A 13513-nucleotide genomic window follows, 5' to 3' on the forward strand; every position below is an offset into this window, starting at 1 on the left:
GCCTGCCTCTAGGCGTGTGCCACCACCGCCCGACTGTCAGATTTCATATCATGAACACGAGGTACAACATTTCATTCACTCGATTATTAGAGGCCATTTCCCTATTAAACCTAATATCTGCTACTAAGTTTCTTCTGACCAAGATATTCTAGAGGAGGGACTGGAGAGATAGCTCTGCAGATAAGAGCACTGGTAGCTCTTCCAGAGACACCGGGGTTCGGGGTTCCATTCCCAACACCCATATGACATGGTGTTTTGCAACCAAGTACCTAATTCCAGGTTCCCCGCGCCCTCTTCTGTCCTTCAGCTGCCACTACAAACACATGCTGCAAAGAATTACTCGCAGGCCAAACAGTCAGAGAAATAAAATAATAAAAACAAACAAACAAACAAACAAACCAAAAAACAACCAAAAATCTAAGATGTTCTCCTCAGAACATCTTTATAATAGTAGATACTAATTTCTCTGCTATTTTATGACCTGCCTGCGTCCCAAATATCTTCTTAGGTATGGGGCAGGAGAACAGGTAGGTTTTGACTACTTCCAGCATCTGAGGCTTTTTTTTAGCATCTATCTGTCCCCATGAGAGCCTGACTTTAGCATCCTAAGGTATGGAGACACCATTCAATTAGAAGTATGCAAAACAAGAACCATGGTTTTTTTTTTTTTTTTTTTTTTTTTGGTTTTTCGAGACAGGGTTTCTCTGTGGCTTTGGAGCCTGTCCTGGAACTAGCTCTGTAGACCAGGCTGGTCTCGAACTCACAGAGATCCGCCTGCCTCTGCCTCCCGAGTGCTGGGATTAAAGGCGTGCGCCACCATCGCCCGGCTAAGAACCATGTTTTAATGACTGATTTTTGCTCGAGTAAAGTTTTCGTACAATTACTGAAAAGATTCATTTTAGCCTACAGCTGAAATCAAGAGAAACCAACATCCTAGGCGTTCTAGATACTGCCCTCCTCCCATCAGTTCCTAAATTTTCTACTTTCGCCTCCTAAAATACGCCTCTTAAGTCAGTATCGGCCTTCGTGAGTACAGAATCTTTTTTTTTTCAGGAGCGCCTGCAGGGGTCGTTACAACCTCAGGTAAAGTTGTCATCAAGCGTCCTGTCAGTCCCTGGGTTCTATGTTAACGCCGTTAAAACCCCGCCCCCCTTTTTAAAAAAAAAAGATTTATTTATTTATTATGTGTATATATAGTGTTCTGGCTGCATATATGCCTGTAGGCCAGAAGAGGGCGCCACCATGTGGTTGCTGGGAATTGAACTCAGGACTTCTGGAAGAGCAGCCAGTGCTCTTAACTGCTGAGCCATCTCTCCAGCCCCAACCCTTTACTTCTTTAACAAAAGTCACTTTTATGTAACCGGTCAGGGATCCTCTTGTGGGTCAGTGCGGTTGGCATTCAAGGTTGCGAGGCTCGGGCACTGCGCTTCACGCCCACTCATCCCTCAGCCAAGGGTTCCATCCTCGGGAGCGGAGAGCGGCGCTGGCGCCCCATGGCAGTGGCTGGGAAGAGGACGCAAAAACAGAGGTACTACCCGACCGCACCGCACCAACGTCTCACTGTCAGGAAGTCTGCCCCGCCCACATGTGCTTCCGGTTCCGGCGTGGCCCGGAAGTGGGCGGGCGGTGGCTGTGCGCGGAGGAGGGGAGGAGGTGCCGAGCAGCCGCTTCCCGCCCCCGAGTGGAGCCGGTGAGGAGCGGAGTAGAGCCGAGCCGGCTGGGCGGCCGCCGAGCTCCCGCCATGGCCCGGAACACGCTGTCTTCGCGCTTCCGTAGGGTGGACATCGACGAGTTTGACGAGAACAAATTCGTGGACGAGCAGGAAGAGGCGGCGGCGGCGGGCGAGCCAGGCCCCGACCCGGGCGAGGTGGATGGGCTCCTGCGGCAATATCCTTCCCGGCGCGGCCGCTCGGGCTCGGCCTTCTTACCCTCTTGCCCCAGCCCCTGCCCCTGCTCCCCACCCCGCCCGGCCTCTGTCAGTCCTGGGCTCCCCGGGTCCGTCGTCGCTGGCCTCAAGCCTTCCTCAGCATCGCGGCCCTGGAGCTGGTTCACTCCTCCGCCCGGTCGCGCTCCGCATCCCTCGGGGTGGCCATGCACGGGCCTTGGTATCCCTACATCCTTCCTTGCAGGAAACGGGGCCATTCCCGGGCGCTGATCCGCGGGAGGGTCGGAGGTGAGCCACCTTGGGTTCATTGAGCAGCCATGGGCACTGCCCTCCTGCGCCTGTCTATGGCTTTTTTTGGGCCCGATTGCAGCCCAGCGTGAAAATGGTGGGTGGAATGTTGGGGATAGACGGACCAGAGGGCGGGGGTTGGGGAGGGGGTGAGATGCCGCGCCGCCTTTTCTCACCTGTCACCACATTCCTCTGAGCACGTTGGGCTTTGAGCCTTTATTGGCCGAGCCCTATTCAACAAGTGATTTGCGACTCTCCCATTAAGTGCCTTGTGCAGGGAGCGTGGGAAAAGCTGCGATCAGAGGCTAAGAAACGCCATACAGTGTCAAATATAAAAGCGGCTCCCCGGCTGGGACCAACGTTTACAACAGAAAAGTAAAAATCGAGGTGACTGGTACAGCTGGCTTGGACTCTTAGCAGTTTTGAGCACTACAGGAAACCGACTTACTCTCCCAGGAAGATATTGTTTCTTTATTCAAATGGTTTGACAGGAAGTGTGTACCCCTCCCCCGCACCTGTTAGGGCAGGATTGGAGACTCTTGCTGTATATAAATCAGGTTCTGGGTGTTTTAATGAGGTGACTCAACCTGGGAAGTCAGGCCTACTGCCTTTGGGAGGAGTCCTGTATTTCTTCTCTAATATACCTTTAAAACAACCCCTCCAGACAGAACAGAAGTGCGCTTTCAAACGTGGAGATTTCAAACTTGGATTTCCTGCACCATTCAGATGGTTAAGTGGGCTCATGAGAACGGGGTCATGAGAACGGAGGGAAGGTTGGTTTCTAGTGTGGTGCAGAGGATAGAGATTTTATGGGCACTCATTATTGACAAGGCTCCAGAATCCTAATTATATTGATGAAGAGTAGGGGCCTGGTCAGCTGTTGCCTTGGTATTGTTACTGCTGGGACTTGTTGAAATCTCTGGCTGTTTTTGTTTGTTTGTTTGTTTTTGTTTTGTTTTGAGGCAGCCTAGAGGCATTGGCCTCAGCTTATAAAGAAGATGGTTTTTACACTCAATGACAGTTTCAGAAGCCTTGTTACCATGGAGAATGTGCCTCTTGGGATTAGGAGAAGGTAGGTTAGCAGATGAAAAGTGAAACCCTAGCAGATGTCAGGCAGGTAGGGAGAAGGATGGAACTAGTAATTGAGTCCCTGCCAGGTGCCATGTGAGTCCTGGAGAGAAGGGCAGAGAGGTTGGGGGGGCAGCTAGGAGGACGTGGTTTCAGGACTGTGCTGGGGATTGTCGTTGTGGAAGAGCAGACTGAGGAAGTAGGCGGCTCTAACCTGCTTTTACCTTCCATAGGTTAATACTCTCAACCTCAGCATTCTTTCCCTAAATGATAGACAACTGTGTTGGCCTCACCATTCATCGGAGCTTTACTGAGCTCACCTCTGGTCCTCCACAGCTAGTGGCAGCGGGTGGTAGAGAGGGCTTGGATTTGAAGGTCATTGTAGCTTTGTGACCTTGGGCAGGAAATTTCTCTTCTGGCTCAGTTTCATTGTTTTCTAAGGAAAAAGTCAGGTTCTTGTCCCAAAGGATTTTTAGATTAAGGTGAAAATGTGAGTGCATAGCCCTAGTCCTGGGTCCAAAACCCTGGGGGAGCTTTTCTCCACTCTGGCTGTTTCAAAGGATCTTTGGAGCTCACTTTTTTCCTCTGTGAAGCAGCTTCTGCTCCTAGACTGTGGACTACAGAGTAGTGATTTTATAACCCCACCCCCCTAGTCCCCCATCCCAAGAAATTTGGCGAAGTTTGGTGACATTTTGATTGTCATAGTTTAGGATGTTACTGGGATCTTTAGGGTGGAGGCCAGGGAGGCTGTTAAGCGTCTTGCAGGGCACATCAAAGAATCTTCTGGTCTACCATGACTGTAGGGCCATGGCTGAAGATAGTCTAGAGGGTTCTTCAGTTGCCCTGCTTTCTCGGGGTGCTGGAAGCTATCTGGGTATGGAGGTAGTTTAGTAAACTTTGTGTGATTGCAAAGATCACCCCCTCTGCGTTCCTCATTCTGCTCAGCAGTTGGGGACCCTTGATTGTCAGTGGCTGCAGAGCTTGCTTGACAAAGAGCTGCAGGCGGTCACTAAAGCCTAACATTTTTGTCCTCGGAAAAATCAGTTCTGTCCCTCCCCATCATCTGTTTCATAAATGAAATGGTGTTAGTCCACACGTAGGACCTTGCTTATTGTCCAGGGATGTCAAATTAGATAGCTTATGGGGTTATCAGTGGCTGTATCACGACTAGCCTTTGTCGAGGAAAAGAATTCTAAAACTAAAAGATAAGGGTGGTGCCTGTCATTGTATAAGGTTAAGGTAGATCTGACCCAGCATAGTGGGGGAGTGGCTTGCCTGGTGGCACAGACCAGCTTTTCAAGATGGCACTTACTGGGGAAGCTGGGAATTCAGGCTTGCACCAGAGGCTAGTTGTTCACACATGGGGATTGCTGCATGAACAGGGATGAAGACCGGATTGGGCAGTCATTCCTTGTTCTATTTTTGAAGTTTTTTGGCTTCAGCCAGTGTTTCACATGAGTAAAGGAAAGTTGGCTGATGTAATTCAGTTTAAAATAGGTGTCACCTTTGGGGACATAACCTACTTTGTAATTTTCATTTGTGTGCTGGGTATTCAGAACTCAGCAGTGAATGTTGTGAGACAAGGGAGCAAATGGCTCATTTTGTGGGCTAAAGTGGGACCTTGCTGACCTAGAATCCCTCCCCCCCTTTCTGTTTTGAGGCAGGGTCTAACTGCGTAGCTCTCTCTGACTGGCCTTGAGTCTATCTGTCTCTTCCTGAATGCTGAGATTTAAAGGTGCCACTGGGAGGTAGATTGCCACAACTTGATTTCTTCTAGTTTGATAAGAGGCACCGAGTGAAGAGTTAGGATGTATTTGTTTCTATTCTTCCCTGTGCACCAAGTCCTGCAGGGCAGACAGTGCCTAGTACCGAGGAGGTCATGTAGGCTCTGTCAGGTTCTATTACAAAAGTGGGCAGGGTTTGAGGAGGAAAGTTCAGGGAGATATGCAGGAAGAGCTTGCAGGTTAGCAGAAGTACCCTCCAGTCCTTCCTCTAGATTAGGAAAGCTCAAGGCTATAACAGGCTGTGCCAGCCTAGAAGAAGTCAGCAGGAGCCAGTGGGTGACACATACAGATACGATCCCTTTGATTACTTGAGCTGTTTATGAAGTAAGGTCATCAATGAGCATGGACGTGTTTGAGCTTAGCCATCCTTAACTGGCCTTGATGCACAGGGGACATGCTTCGGGCATTCCATGCAGCTTTGCGGAACTCTCCAATCAACACGAAAAATCAAGCTGTGAAGGTAAAGACGCTGTGCTGCAGCTCTGCCGGGTGCTCAGGACCAGGGTTTTGTGGCCTCAGCGGCAGCATGAGCTCCTTGGGGCCTGGACAGCAACTCTACATCAGTGGGAGGGAGGTGCTACTGGGCATTCTTTTCCACTGACGCCACGTCTATTCCCCAGATACTGGTGCAGTAGGTTGCTTGATAACCTTGTAATCTGTAGAGTCTAAGGCCTTACCGATGTATCAAAATTAATGACACTTGAGACTGGGCTGAGTTCAGTGGTAGAGGGCTTGTTGAGCATATGGACTGCCCTGGGTTCAATCCCTGACACCAAAAAGTCATATTTACCCGCAGTAAACTAACTGTTCTCTTGACACTAAGTGGAATCACTTGCTTGTAGAAATACGGTATTCAGTGAAATGTAAAGCCAAAGAAGTTGAGCTCATCTATGTAGCTCTGCTCTAGACCAGTTAGAAATGGATGGTGTTTCTGTCATGTTTTGTTCAGTGGTATTCTGTAGCAGTGTTAGGATTGCAACACTGTGGCCTCACTCACTTTTTCTTTCCTCTGTAGGACCGAGCCCAGGGTGTAGTCTTGAAAGTACTCACAAACTTTAAGAGCAGCGAGATTGAGCAGGCTGTGCAGTCACTGGACAGAAATGGCATTGACTTGTTAATGAAGTACATTTATAAAGGGTTTGAGAAGCCCACAGAGAATAGCAGTGCAGTGTTACTCCAGTGGCATGAAAAGGTATGTGTGACTACATCGCCCCACCGCAGCGTTCACATGGAGGAATGCAGGCCCAAACTGCCCTTGTAGTTTCTCTGCACTCTGGAAGCGCCTCATCAGGATCGTCAATACGTTTGTGTTTTAGCTGTGGATTTAGGTTAGGCAGGACAAACTACGCCTGATACAGGACACGAGGCAGGTAGGGGCTTGATGTTTTCTTTGATTGTGAAAGAGAACTGCTACAAAGAGGGAGTCGATGACATGTTAGAAATGCAGGCCGTCTCACTGGCAGTTGGCAGAAATCTGAGTCATTTAGTATGACTGTCATTCACTTGAAGTAGAAAAGGCTTTTTTGTCCTTTACTTGAAGAGTATAGGACTAAGGCCATATGTCAAGCTTTTGTCCTGCTTATGTATCAGTCGACCCCCCGCCCCCCCGTCCCCATAATACTTAAGCAAACACACCCACCACTTAATAAGTGGACCAGTCAGTGATGAATACAGGTTTTTCCTAATTATTTATTTTTATTTTATGTGCATTGGTGTTTTTCTGCACGTATATCTGTGTGAGGGTGTCAGATTCCCCAGAACTGGAGTTACAGCCAGTACTCTGAACTGCTGAGCCATCTCTCCAGCCCTCCATGAATATGGTTCTTGCCAAGAGGTTCAGCATGGGATTTTTTAAGGGTCTTATGTAGCTCAGGTTAACCTCAAATTTGTTTAACTGGGGATGGCTTTGAATTTGTGATGTTAGTGCAGAGATTGCAGGCATGTGCCACCACACTGCGTTTTTATGGTGCTGGGATGGAATCCTGGGCTTCATGTATGCTGGCTGGATACTCAACCACATCTTCAGCTTCAGATTTTTTCCAATGCTAGAGGAAGAACCAGGGTTCTGCTATGTGTTAGGCAATGTGTCACTGAACTAGACCCCTTCGCAGTACTGAGTTTTAAGAGTGCTTTTACTAGTAGGTCAGTTTCCAGCCAAGTGTTGGGCTATGGCCTATGGTCCTCCTGGTTGGCGGTGCCTGAGCTCAGAAGTTGCTGGTGGTGGTGACTCTTAGGTGGTGTGGTAGCCAGGTTCTTTCATCCCTATGAGGTGACTCTATAAGTCTGTCACAGGCTTCATGGGCTGCTGTGCATGTTCATGGATAGGTAGGTGCTGGCAGGCTGAAAGCAATGAGCTTGTTACAAGGAAACTCAGGCTCTGCTTTGTGCTTGGGGTCCTAAGCCAGTTCTGTTGCTTCAAGCGTTGGCAGCTTTTGGTACTCTTGGCTCCAGGACAGCACTGTCCCTAGAACTTGATCTTTCTCAGCAAGTCTGTGACATGGTGGGATTTAGGTCTGGGAATTAACTCTCCAGTTGAATGAAGCTCCCCTCTGGCCAATCAGGTACCCTTTGACATGTATCCTTTTCCTGTTCCCACAGGCCTTAGCTGTAGGAGGACTAGGCTCCATTATAAGAGTTCTCACAGCAAGAAAGACTGTTTAAAAAAAAGAATCATATTATCTTGAGAAGAATTTTGGATGCCCAGGCTGGTGAAGAAGGGACTGACAATGGACCATCTTCCTGAACTCCCAATTAAATATTTCAGGAAACATCTGCTGAAATGTATTTTATTTTTAGGTGGAAGGAGAAATTGTCTTATTGTTTCCTAAATTCTTTGCAGGATCAGTGTCTCTGCCTTTGTCTACAGAGTAATACAGAACTGACACTTGACTATCAAGACTGACTGGCCAGATTATGGCAGGTGTACCTGTGTGTACTTTCTGTTTGCCATGGGGAGGGACTATTTGGGCAGGTGCAGATCCAAGGGCTGCTGTGAAAAGAAGAGCTTGGGTTCTAAAGTGGAAAACCTGAGAGTTTGTACAGATACTGTCTTGCAGAGAAGACAGGCTGTCTTGGGTTCATTGTAAAGTGCCTGCTGCATCAATAAAGCTCTTGGCTTATTTGTCTATTCATTTCTGTGTGTTCTCTGTATGTTACATGGTAAAGAGAGGGATGGTAATGAATGGTAGTTTGATGGTTTGGAAAACTGATGCGGAAGGGGTACAGGTGTCCCTGTCCTGTCAGCTCTGGGGGGTTGGCAAGTATGTCAGAGCCACTGCTATGCCACACTGACCACATTGATGGATGCTACCGAGAGGCATTTTGCTGAGTATCTTGTTTTTTACTCTTTTTATTTGTATGTAATTTTTGAGCTTAATAAAATGTCAAACATTTAATTGATTGAGGCTTCAAAGGTCATCCGTTTGTGTGATTACAGTTGGAGTCTTGGGCAGGTTCTCTTGGTGTAGGGTCTTTATAATGCCTTGACAACCTTTCTTTCAAGACTAAACCCCAACAATTAAATTAGCCATTAGCCATAAAGCAAGTGTTCCTGGGTGTCATAACCGCAGCTTAAATACTGGCAGAGGCATCCATTTCATATTTCTGCAGCCAAAGTACCATAGGCCTTGTCCTTCCCAGACTCTCCACAGAAGCACTGATGCTTGAGAAGTAGGGACGAGGCTGTGGTCTTTGTTAAATCACATTTATTCACTTCAAATCTGGGGAGTTTGCTTCCTTTTGAAAGACAAACATCCGTAGCCCTTGAAATTTTAAATACAAAGCCAGGCAGCACTTGAGGCAGAGGCAGGCAGATCTCTTGAGGCCAGCCTGGTCTACAGAGTGAATTCCAGGACAGCCAGGACTACACAGAGAAGCCAACCCTACCTTGAAAAACCAGAAAAACAAAACATCCCAAAACCATATCTCAAGCTTGATCAAGTAAAACTCACTGTAGTTGTATCTTGAAGAGCTTTAATCAAAAAGTATTGCACCCACGAATGACTCGGCTACAGCAGTTCTTCGATAATAGCATCCATCCCTATTTACATGGGTAGTAAGGTCACAGTCCAGTGCTCACACAGAAAGGGCTACACATACTGTCTCGTCACCAAAGTTTATAGAAGGAAAGTGCACCAAGCCACTTGGAATAGCTACTGCACTCTTCTAGTGCTGGAGGAGCGCAACATGCAGCAGGAAAGCCATTTAGATGAGTGGACCCACAACACCTCAACCTGCAGGCAGAGGGGTGTGTGTGTGTGTAAGAGAGAGATAGACCAGCTCAAGGGGCTGAGGGCTGAGAAGCCTCAGACTTAGGGCTTCTGAAGCTGGGATTGCTGGGAAAGGAGGAAATTGTACTTGGTGGAGAAGCTACATCTTCCTCAGTAAAAGTCATAGAACAGTGGAACTCTGGTTTTATGTCCCCACTAAATGGGAAGGAGCACCCTAAAGGGAAACTAAGAGCCAATGCCATCCTGATTTAGAAGGCAAATGCTGCAAACACTTGGTTTTCTATACAGCACATTATATGTATATACATACATATGTTGACCTTAAGCTGGAAAATTTACCTAAATGGTAACTTTAGAAGCTCCAGTTATTAGTTTGTTAATGAAGCTTTCATCAAACTCAAATTGTTTCCCTTGAGATCTGATGTGTATCCAGAACAAGCGTGGAAACGAACACAAGTTTCTTCAGCTAAAGCTGAGGTGTGTGCTATTAGGTATGGCAGCCAGCTGGGCTGCTGGAAGCCACCTATAATGTAGTGTTAAACACTGGGGTAAGGGAGTGAAGTAGAAAAACTGATTGGCTTTTGTTTAGTGGTAATAAGACAGAATTCAGAGCAAAGCCAGAGAAACTCCACTGCTCCAGAGAGGCAGGTGCCACAGAGGTAAGCAAAATGACAAAAGGGCACGCATCCTGGCACAAGAAAGACCTGGCGCTCTGGGTCTCCTCCTCAATGGATTTTATAATACAGAAGTCATATTTATAATAGTGAACTTTTGCTATAAAAATAGTTTAAAATGGTTTACCAGCAACCCATCGAGACAAGTACATTCATTAAGAAGGCAATTGAGTGTATTTGGTGCTATATGTAGAGATCTCCCTTCGTCTGCTTGCTAGTTTTCTCAGGACTGGAAAGTTGCGTACTCATCAGTTCACACTGGCCCCGTTATGAGATGGACACATCTCCAGTTCTAGGTGGCTGGGGAACAAAGTGAAATGACACTTTCTTGAGAGACAGCATCACAGAGACCCCCGACTGCTAGTGGAAGGGGACTTCAAAGACCACCCTTGAGTTGGCTTTTTTTTTTTCCGAACTGGCTCCACCTTCAGTCATGTCACCACCGTTTGATAATTAGTTGTTACCTGACTTCAATTTTAAGTGCTAATGTTAAGAGAAAGGACTCAACTGCAGCGGGCCAGAGCTGGGATATTAGCAGCACTGTGAAGATCTGGGCAGAGCCCAGGATCGCTCTTGTTTGGTGACCAGAATGACAGGGCTGGTTTCCTTCTGAAGTTCATACTAGCTTGCAGAGAGGTGGGCCTAAGGTCTTGTAAACAGTGTCTAGACACTTGTACAAAATACTGCAGTTACAGCAATGAAAAACCCACCCAGTCTGGTGTGTCAGTGTTCTTTTCACAGAAAGTGTCAGCCCATGTAGCTCTATCCTTGGGTGGTTCTAGGACCATGGTATCCGTGGGTTGGAGATAGATGGCCGGATGCTGCCCTTGGGAGCTGGTTTGGATCCAAACCAAGACATCTGCAATTGAAACAGAAAAGACTTCTGAGCCGAGAAACACCTGGGAGCAGAAAACACCCCTCGTCTTCTAGTCTTCCCAGCCAGTCAGAGGAACCAAGAAGTTTCAAATAAACTGGTCTGCAGGGCCAGGCGCCCAGATCAGGGACAGAGATGGTAGAAAGAAACTGCACTGATGAGGAGAGGAACTGGAAGAGGTTTCTCCCATTCTATTACAGCATTTATGCAGATGCCTTAGCATTCTCGTGAGGTTTGCTGTGCTGGTGACTGAACCTGAGACCTTGCACATAACAAGGCAAGCACTTTACCACTGAGCTGTATCCCAGCCCAGGCAAAAAAAAAAAATGAAGGAAACAAAACGAAATACTGTTAAATGTAGGTGCCAGGCCGAAACTGGAGCAGGAGAGGAAGCGCCATCAATGAAAATACAGTGATGAACCAAGTCTGGCGTCGGGCGGTAACAAACAACACTGGGCTAAAGAATAGTCTTTGGGGGCTGGAGAGATGGCTCAGTGGTTAACAATTCCCGGCAACCACATGGTGGCTCACCATCATCTATAAGGAGATCTGATGCCCTCTTCTGGTGTGCTGGTGCACATGCAGAGCACTCATATATAAAATATAAATAATGTTTTTTGAACTGTCTGGTCAATTTCATATTACAAGAGCAAATAAGATGCCGGACAATGGTGGCCCAAGCTTTTAATCTAACACTCAGGAGGCTGAGCCAGGCAGATCTCTGTGTGTTCAAGGCCAGAGCAGGTTCCAGAACAGCCAGAGCTACATAGAGAAACACTGTCTCGAAAACCCAAAACAACAACAACAACAAACCCAAAAAACCAAACAAAACAAAAAAACAAGCCAGTAAGCTGAGGTATAGTTGTGGCTGGCTGGTCGCCTGCCTCAGGTCTGGATGCGGCAATACTGTGCAGCAGTGGGAAGAGCAGAGAGGGACGCTCACCTTGTACTTCAGAGTCTCCTTGAGCATGTTCTCTTCCTCTTGTGAGAAGTTCAACAGCACTGACACTGCCTTTATAAGATGAAAGGCCTGAAAAACAAAGCCCACTTTTGCTGGCACAGGTTTTGGGGCGGGCATGCAGGTAGTTAAGGGGCTAACTGGCAGCATTTCCTGTTTGCCTGGGTTCTCAAGGGTGAAGAGGTGGGTGTAGCTGCAGCCTTTTGAGTCCCGTCTCACTTTGGGGATTGAGAGCTGAGGACATTCTCAACAGCTACCCTGCTTTTCATGCTATATAGACATTTTCTAGGTCTTTAGCTTCAGCAGCATTCAAGCCAGAATTCAGAGGGACCCATATCTCCCCAGGAGCCACTTCCCATCGCGGTCTGCTCAGCAGGTCAGCAATGAGGGATGAGGGGAAGAAGGCAGAAGGAGTCTTTACCTCGGATTCTCGACAGGACATGAATTTTAAAACAACATGTTTAAGGTATTCAAAATTGATCTCTCGGGCGTCAGTCAGGTCAGCATTATTGGTGACAGCATTATTGGCCATATTTGGTATCTCAGGGCCTGCTCTCTCCCGGACCTCAAAAAGCTCACTGTCAGGCCTGATTTTCTGAAAAGCAATGGAAAACGTGCCATGTCAATTGATTCTCCAGACTCAGCTGTGAGCAGCTCAACTAAGTTCACATCACTGGGCGAAAGGGCAGCTGACTAGAAGGTGGTGTCTGAACACGAGGGAACTAGGTCATGTTTGTCTGTTCATGTGAGAATGCAGGCAGAAAAAGAGGAGGCAGATTCAGACCTCCTGCCCAAGGTTGTGTGGTCACAAGAACACTTCTTCTCACCAGTCCACGCCTGACTTCTCACAGAACGTTCTGCAATCAACTAAGAGAGAAGCCCAGGCAGCCAAGGACCGCAGGAGGACCAGAAAATCTGGGGGGCATGGGAGTGGGGAGACGTGGGGCTGAGTGCACGGAGGGCACAAGCAGGCACTCACCAGCTCCTTCTGCAGAGTCTTCTTAAGTTCCAGCATCCTCTGCTGCATCTGCTTCATAATCTGAGGTGACCCCACCCCAAAGCCAGCTGTCAGTGCTATGTCAGGAGGCCCTGAGAGGCCTTGCTGCAGGCTCACTCTCAGGGGCCCCTGGGTTTCCTTGCTGCTGTTCCACCCTTTTCCTTCCCAGGACCCAGGGGGGCCACAGTATCATCGCATCCTTTCAATAGAACTGTCTCCCAAGCTGGTGTGCTTGGTCCTCAGGCCTGCTGGCAGTGCCCATACACGAGGAGAGTGCGGCTGTGCATGGTTCTGGACATCTTCCAGTTTTTAAAACTATGGGGCTTTTGTTTTCAGTTGTGTCCGATTGCCTGGGGCTGGAACTGCCATGTTATGCTGAGAACTGAACCCAGGTTCTCTGTATGAGCGGTGCTCTTAACCACTGAGCCACCTAAGCCTCAGATTCCTTTTTTTTGGTTTGGATCTTATAATTATCATTGCTATACTGATAACCTGCAGAGTAAGTTAGATAATGTAAAAATATAAACTTTTTTCTGTACAATCCACCAACACTGGTTTTATTTTTATATTTTAATCAGTGGATTTATTATTATAAGGCTTAAATGTAGTTTACTATACATTCTATCATTCATTAGAAAGGCTGCACTCCATTTTCCTAATTTAAAACTTTATAATCTATAACAAGGGATTTTATTTTCCTTAGTGACAGGGATCAAGTGCAAGGAAAAAAATTTTTTTTTTTTTTGTATTTTTGGT

The 13513-nt window shown here is 47.4% G+C and overlaps 2 protein-coding genes across 4 annotated transcripts in view; one reads left to right on the forward strand and one right to left on the reverse strand.

The window, feature by feature from the left end:
* The first annotated feature begins 1610 nt into the window (after positions 1 to 1610).
* On the forward strand, positions 1611 to 8156 carry Arpc5l (actin related protein 2/3 complex subunit 5 like). Its single transcript, XM_005345957.3, has 4 exons — positions 1611 to 1887; positions 5413 to 5485; positions 6041 to 6217; positions 7624 to 8156. Exons 1-4 carry the CDS (start codon positions 1742 to 1744, stop codon positions 7684 to 7686), a joined length of 459 nt encoding a protein of 152 aa, XP_005346014.1. The 5' UTR covers positions 1611 to 1741; the 3' UTR covers positions 7687 to 8156.
* Positions 8157 to 8990: 834 nt separating this feature from the next.
* Positions 8991 to 13513, reverse strand: part of Golga1 (golgin A1) — a 55480-nt gene continuing 50957 nt past the window's right edge. For all 3 annotated transcript variants that reach the window (XM_013346030.2, XM_013346028.2, XM_013346029.2), the window contains 4 exons: positions 12740 to 12799; positions 12182 to 12355; positions 11746 to 11832; positions 8991 to 10787 (listed from right to left, as the gene is read on the reverse strand). In XM_013346030.2, the coding sequence (XP_013201484.1) occupies positions 10707 to 10787; positions 11746 to 11832; positions 12182 to 12355; positions 12740 to 12799 (402 nt within the window). In that variant the 3' untranslated portion in view covers positions 8991 to 10706. The remainder of the gene's footprint in view (positions 10788 to 11745; positions 11833 to 12181; positions 12356 to 12739; positions 12800 to 13513) is intronic.

This window comes from Microtus ochrogaster, chromosome 4 (assembly GCF_000317375.1).
Source record: "Microtus ochrogaster isolate Prairie Vole_2 chromosome 4, MicOch1.0, whole genome shotgun sequence".
Classification (NCBI taxonomy): domain Eukaryota; kingdom Metazoa; phylum Chordata; class Mammalia; order Rodentia; family Cricetidae; genus Microtus; species Microtus ochrogaster.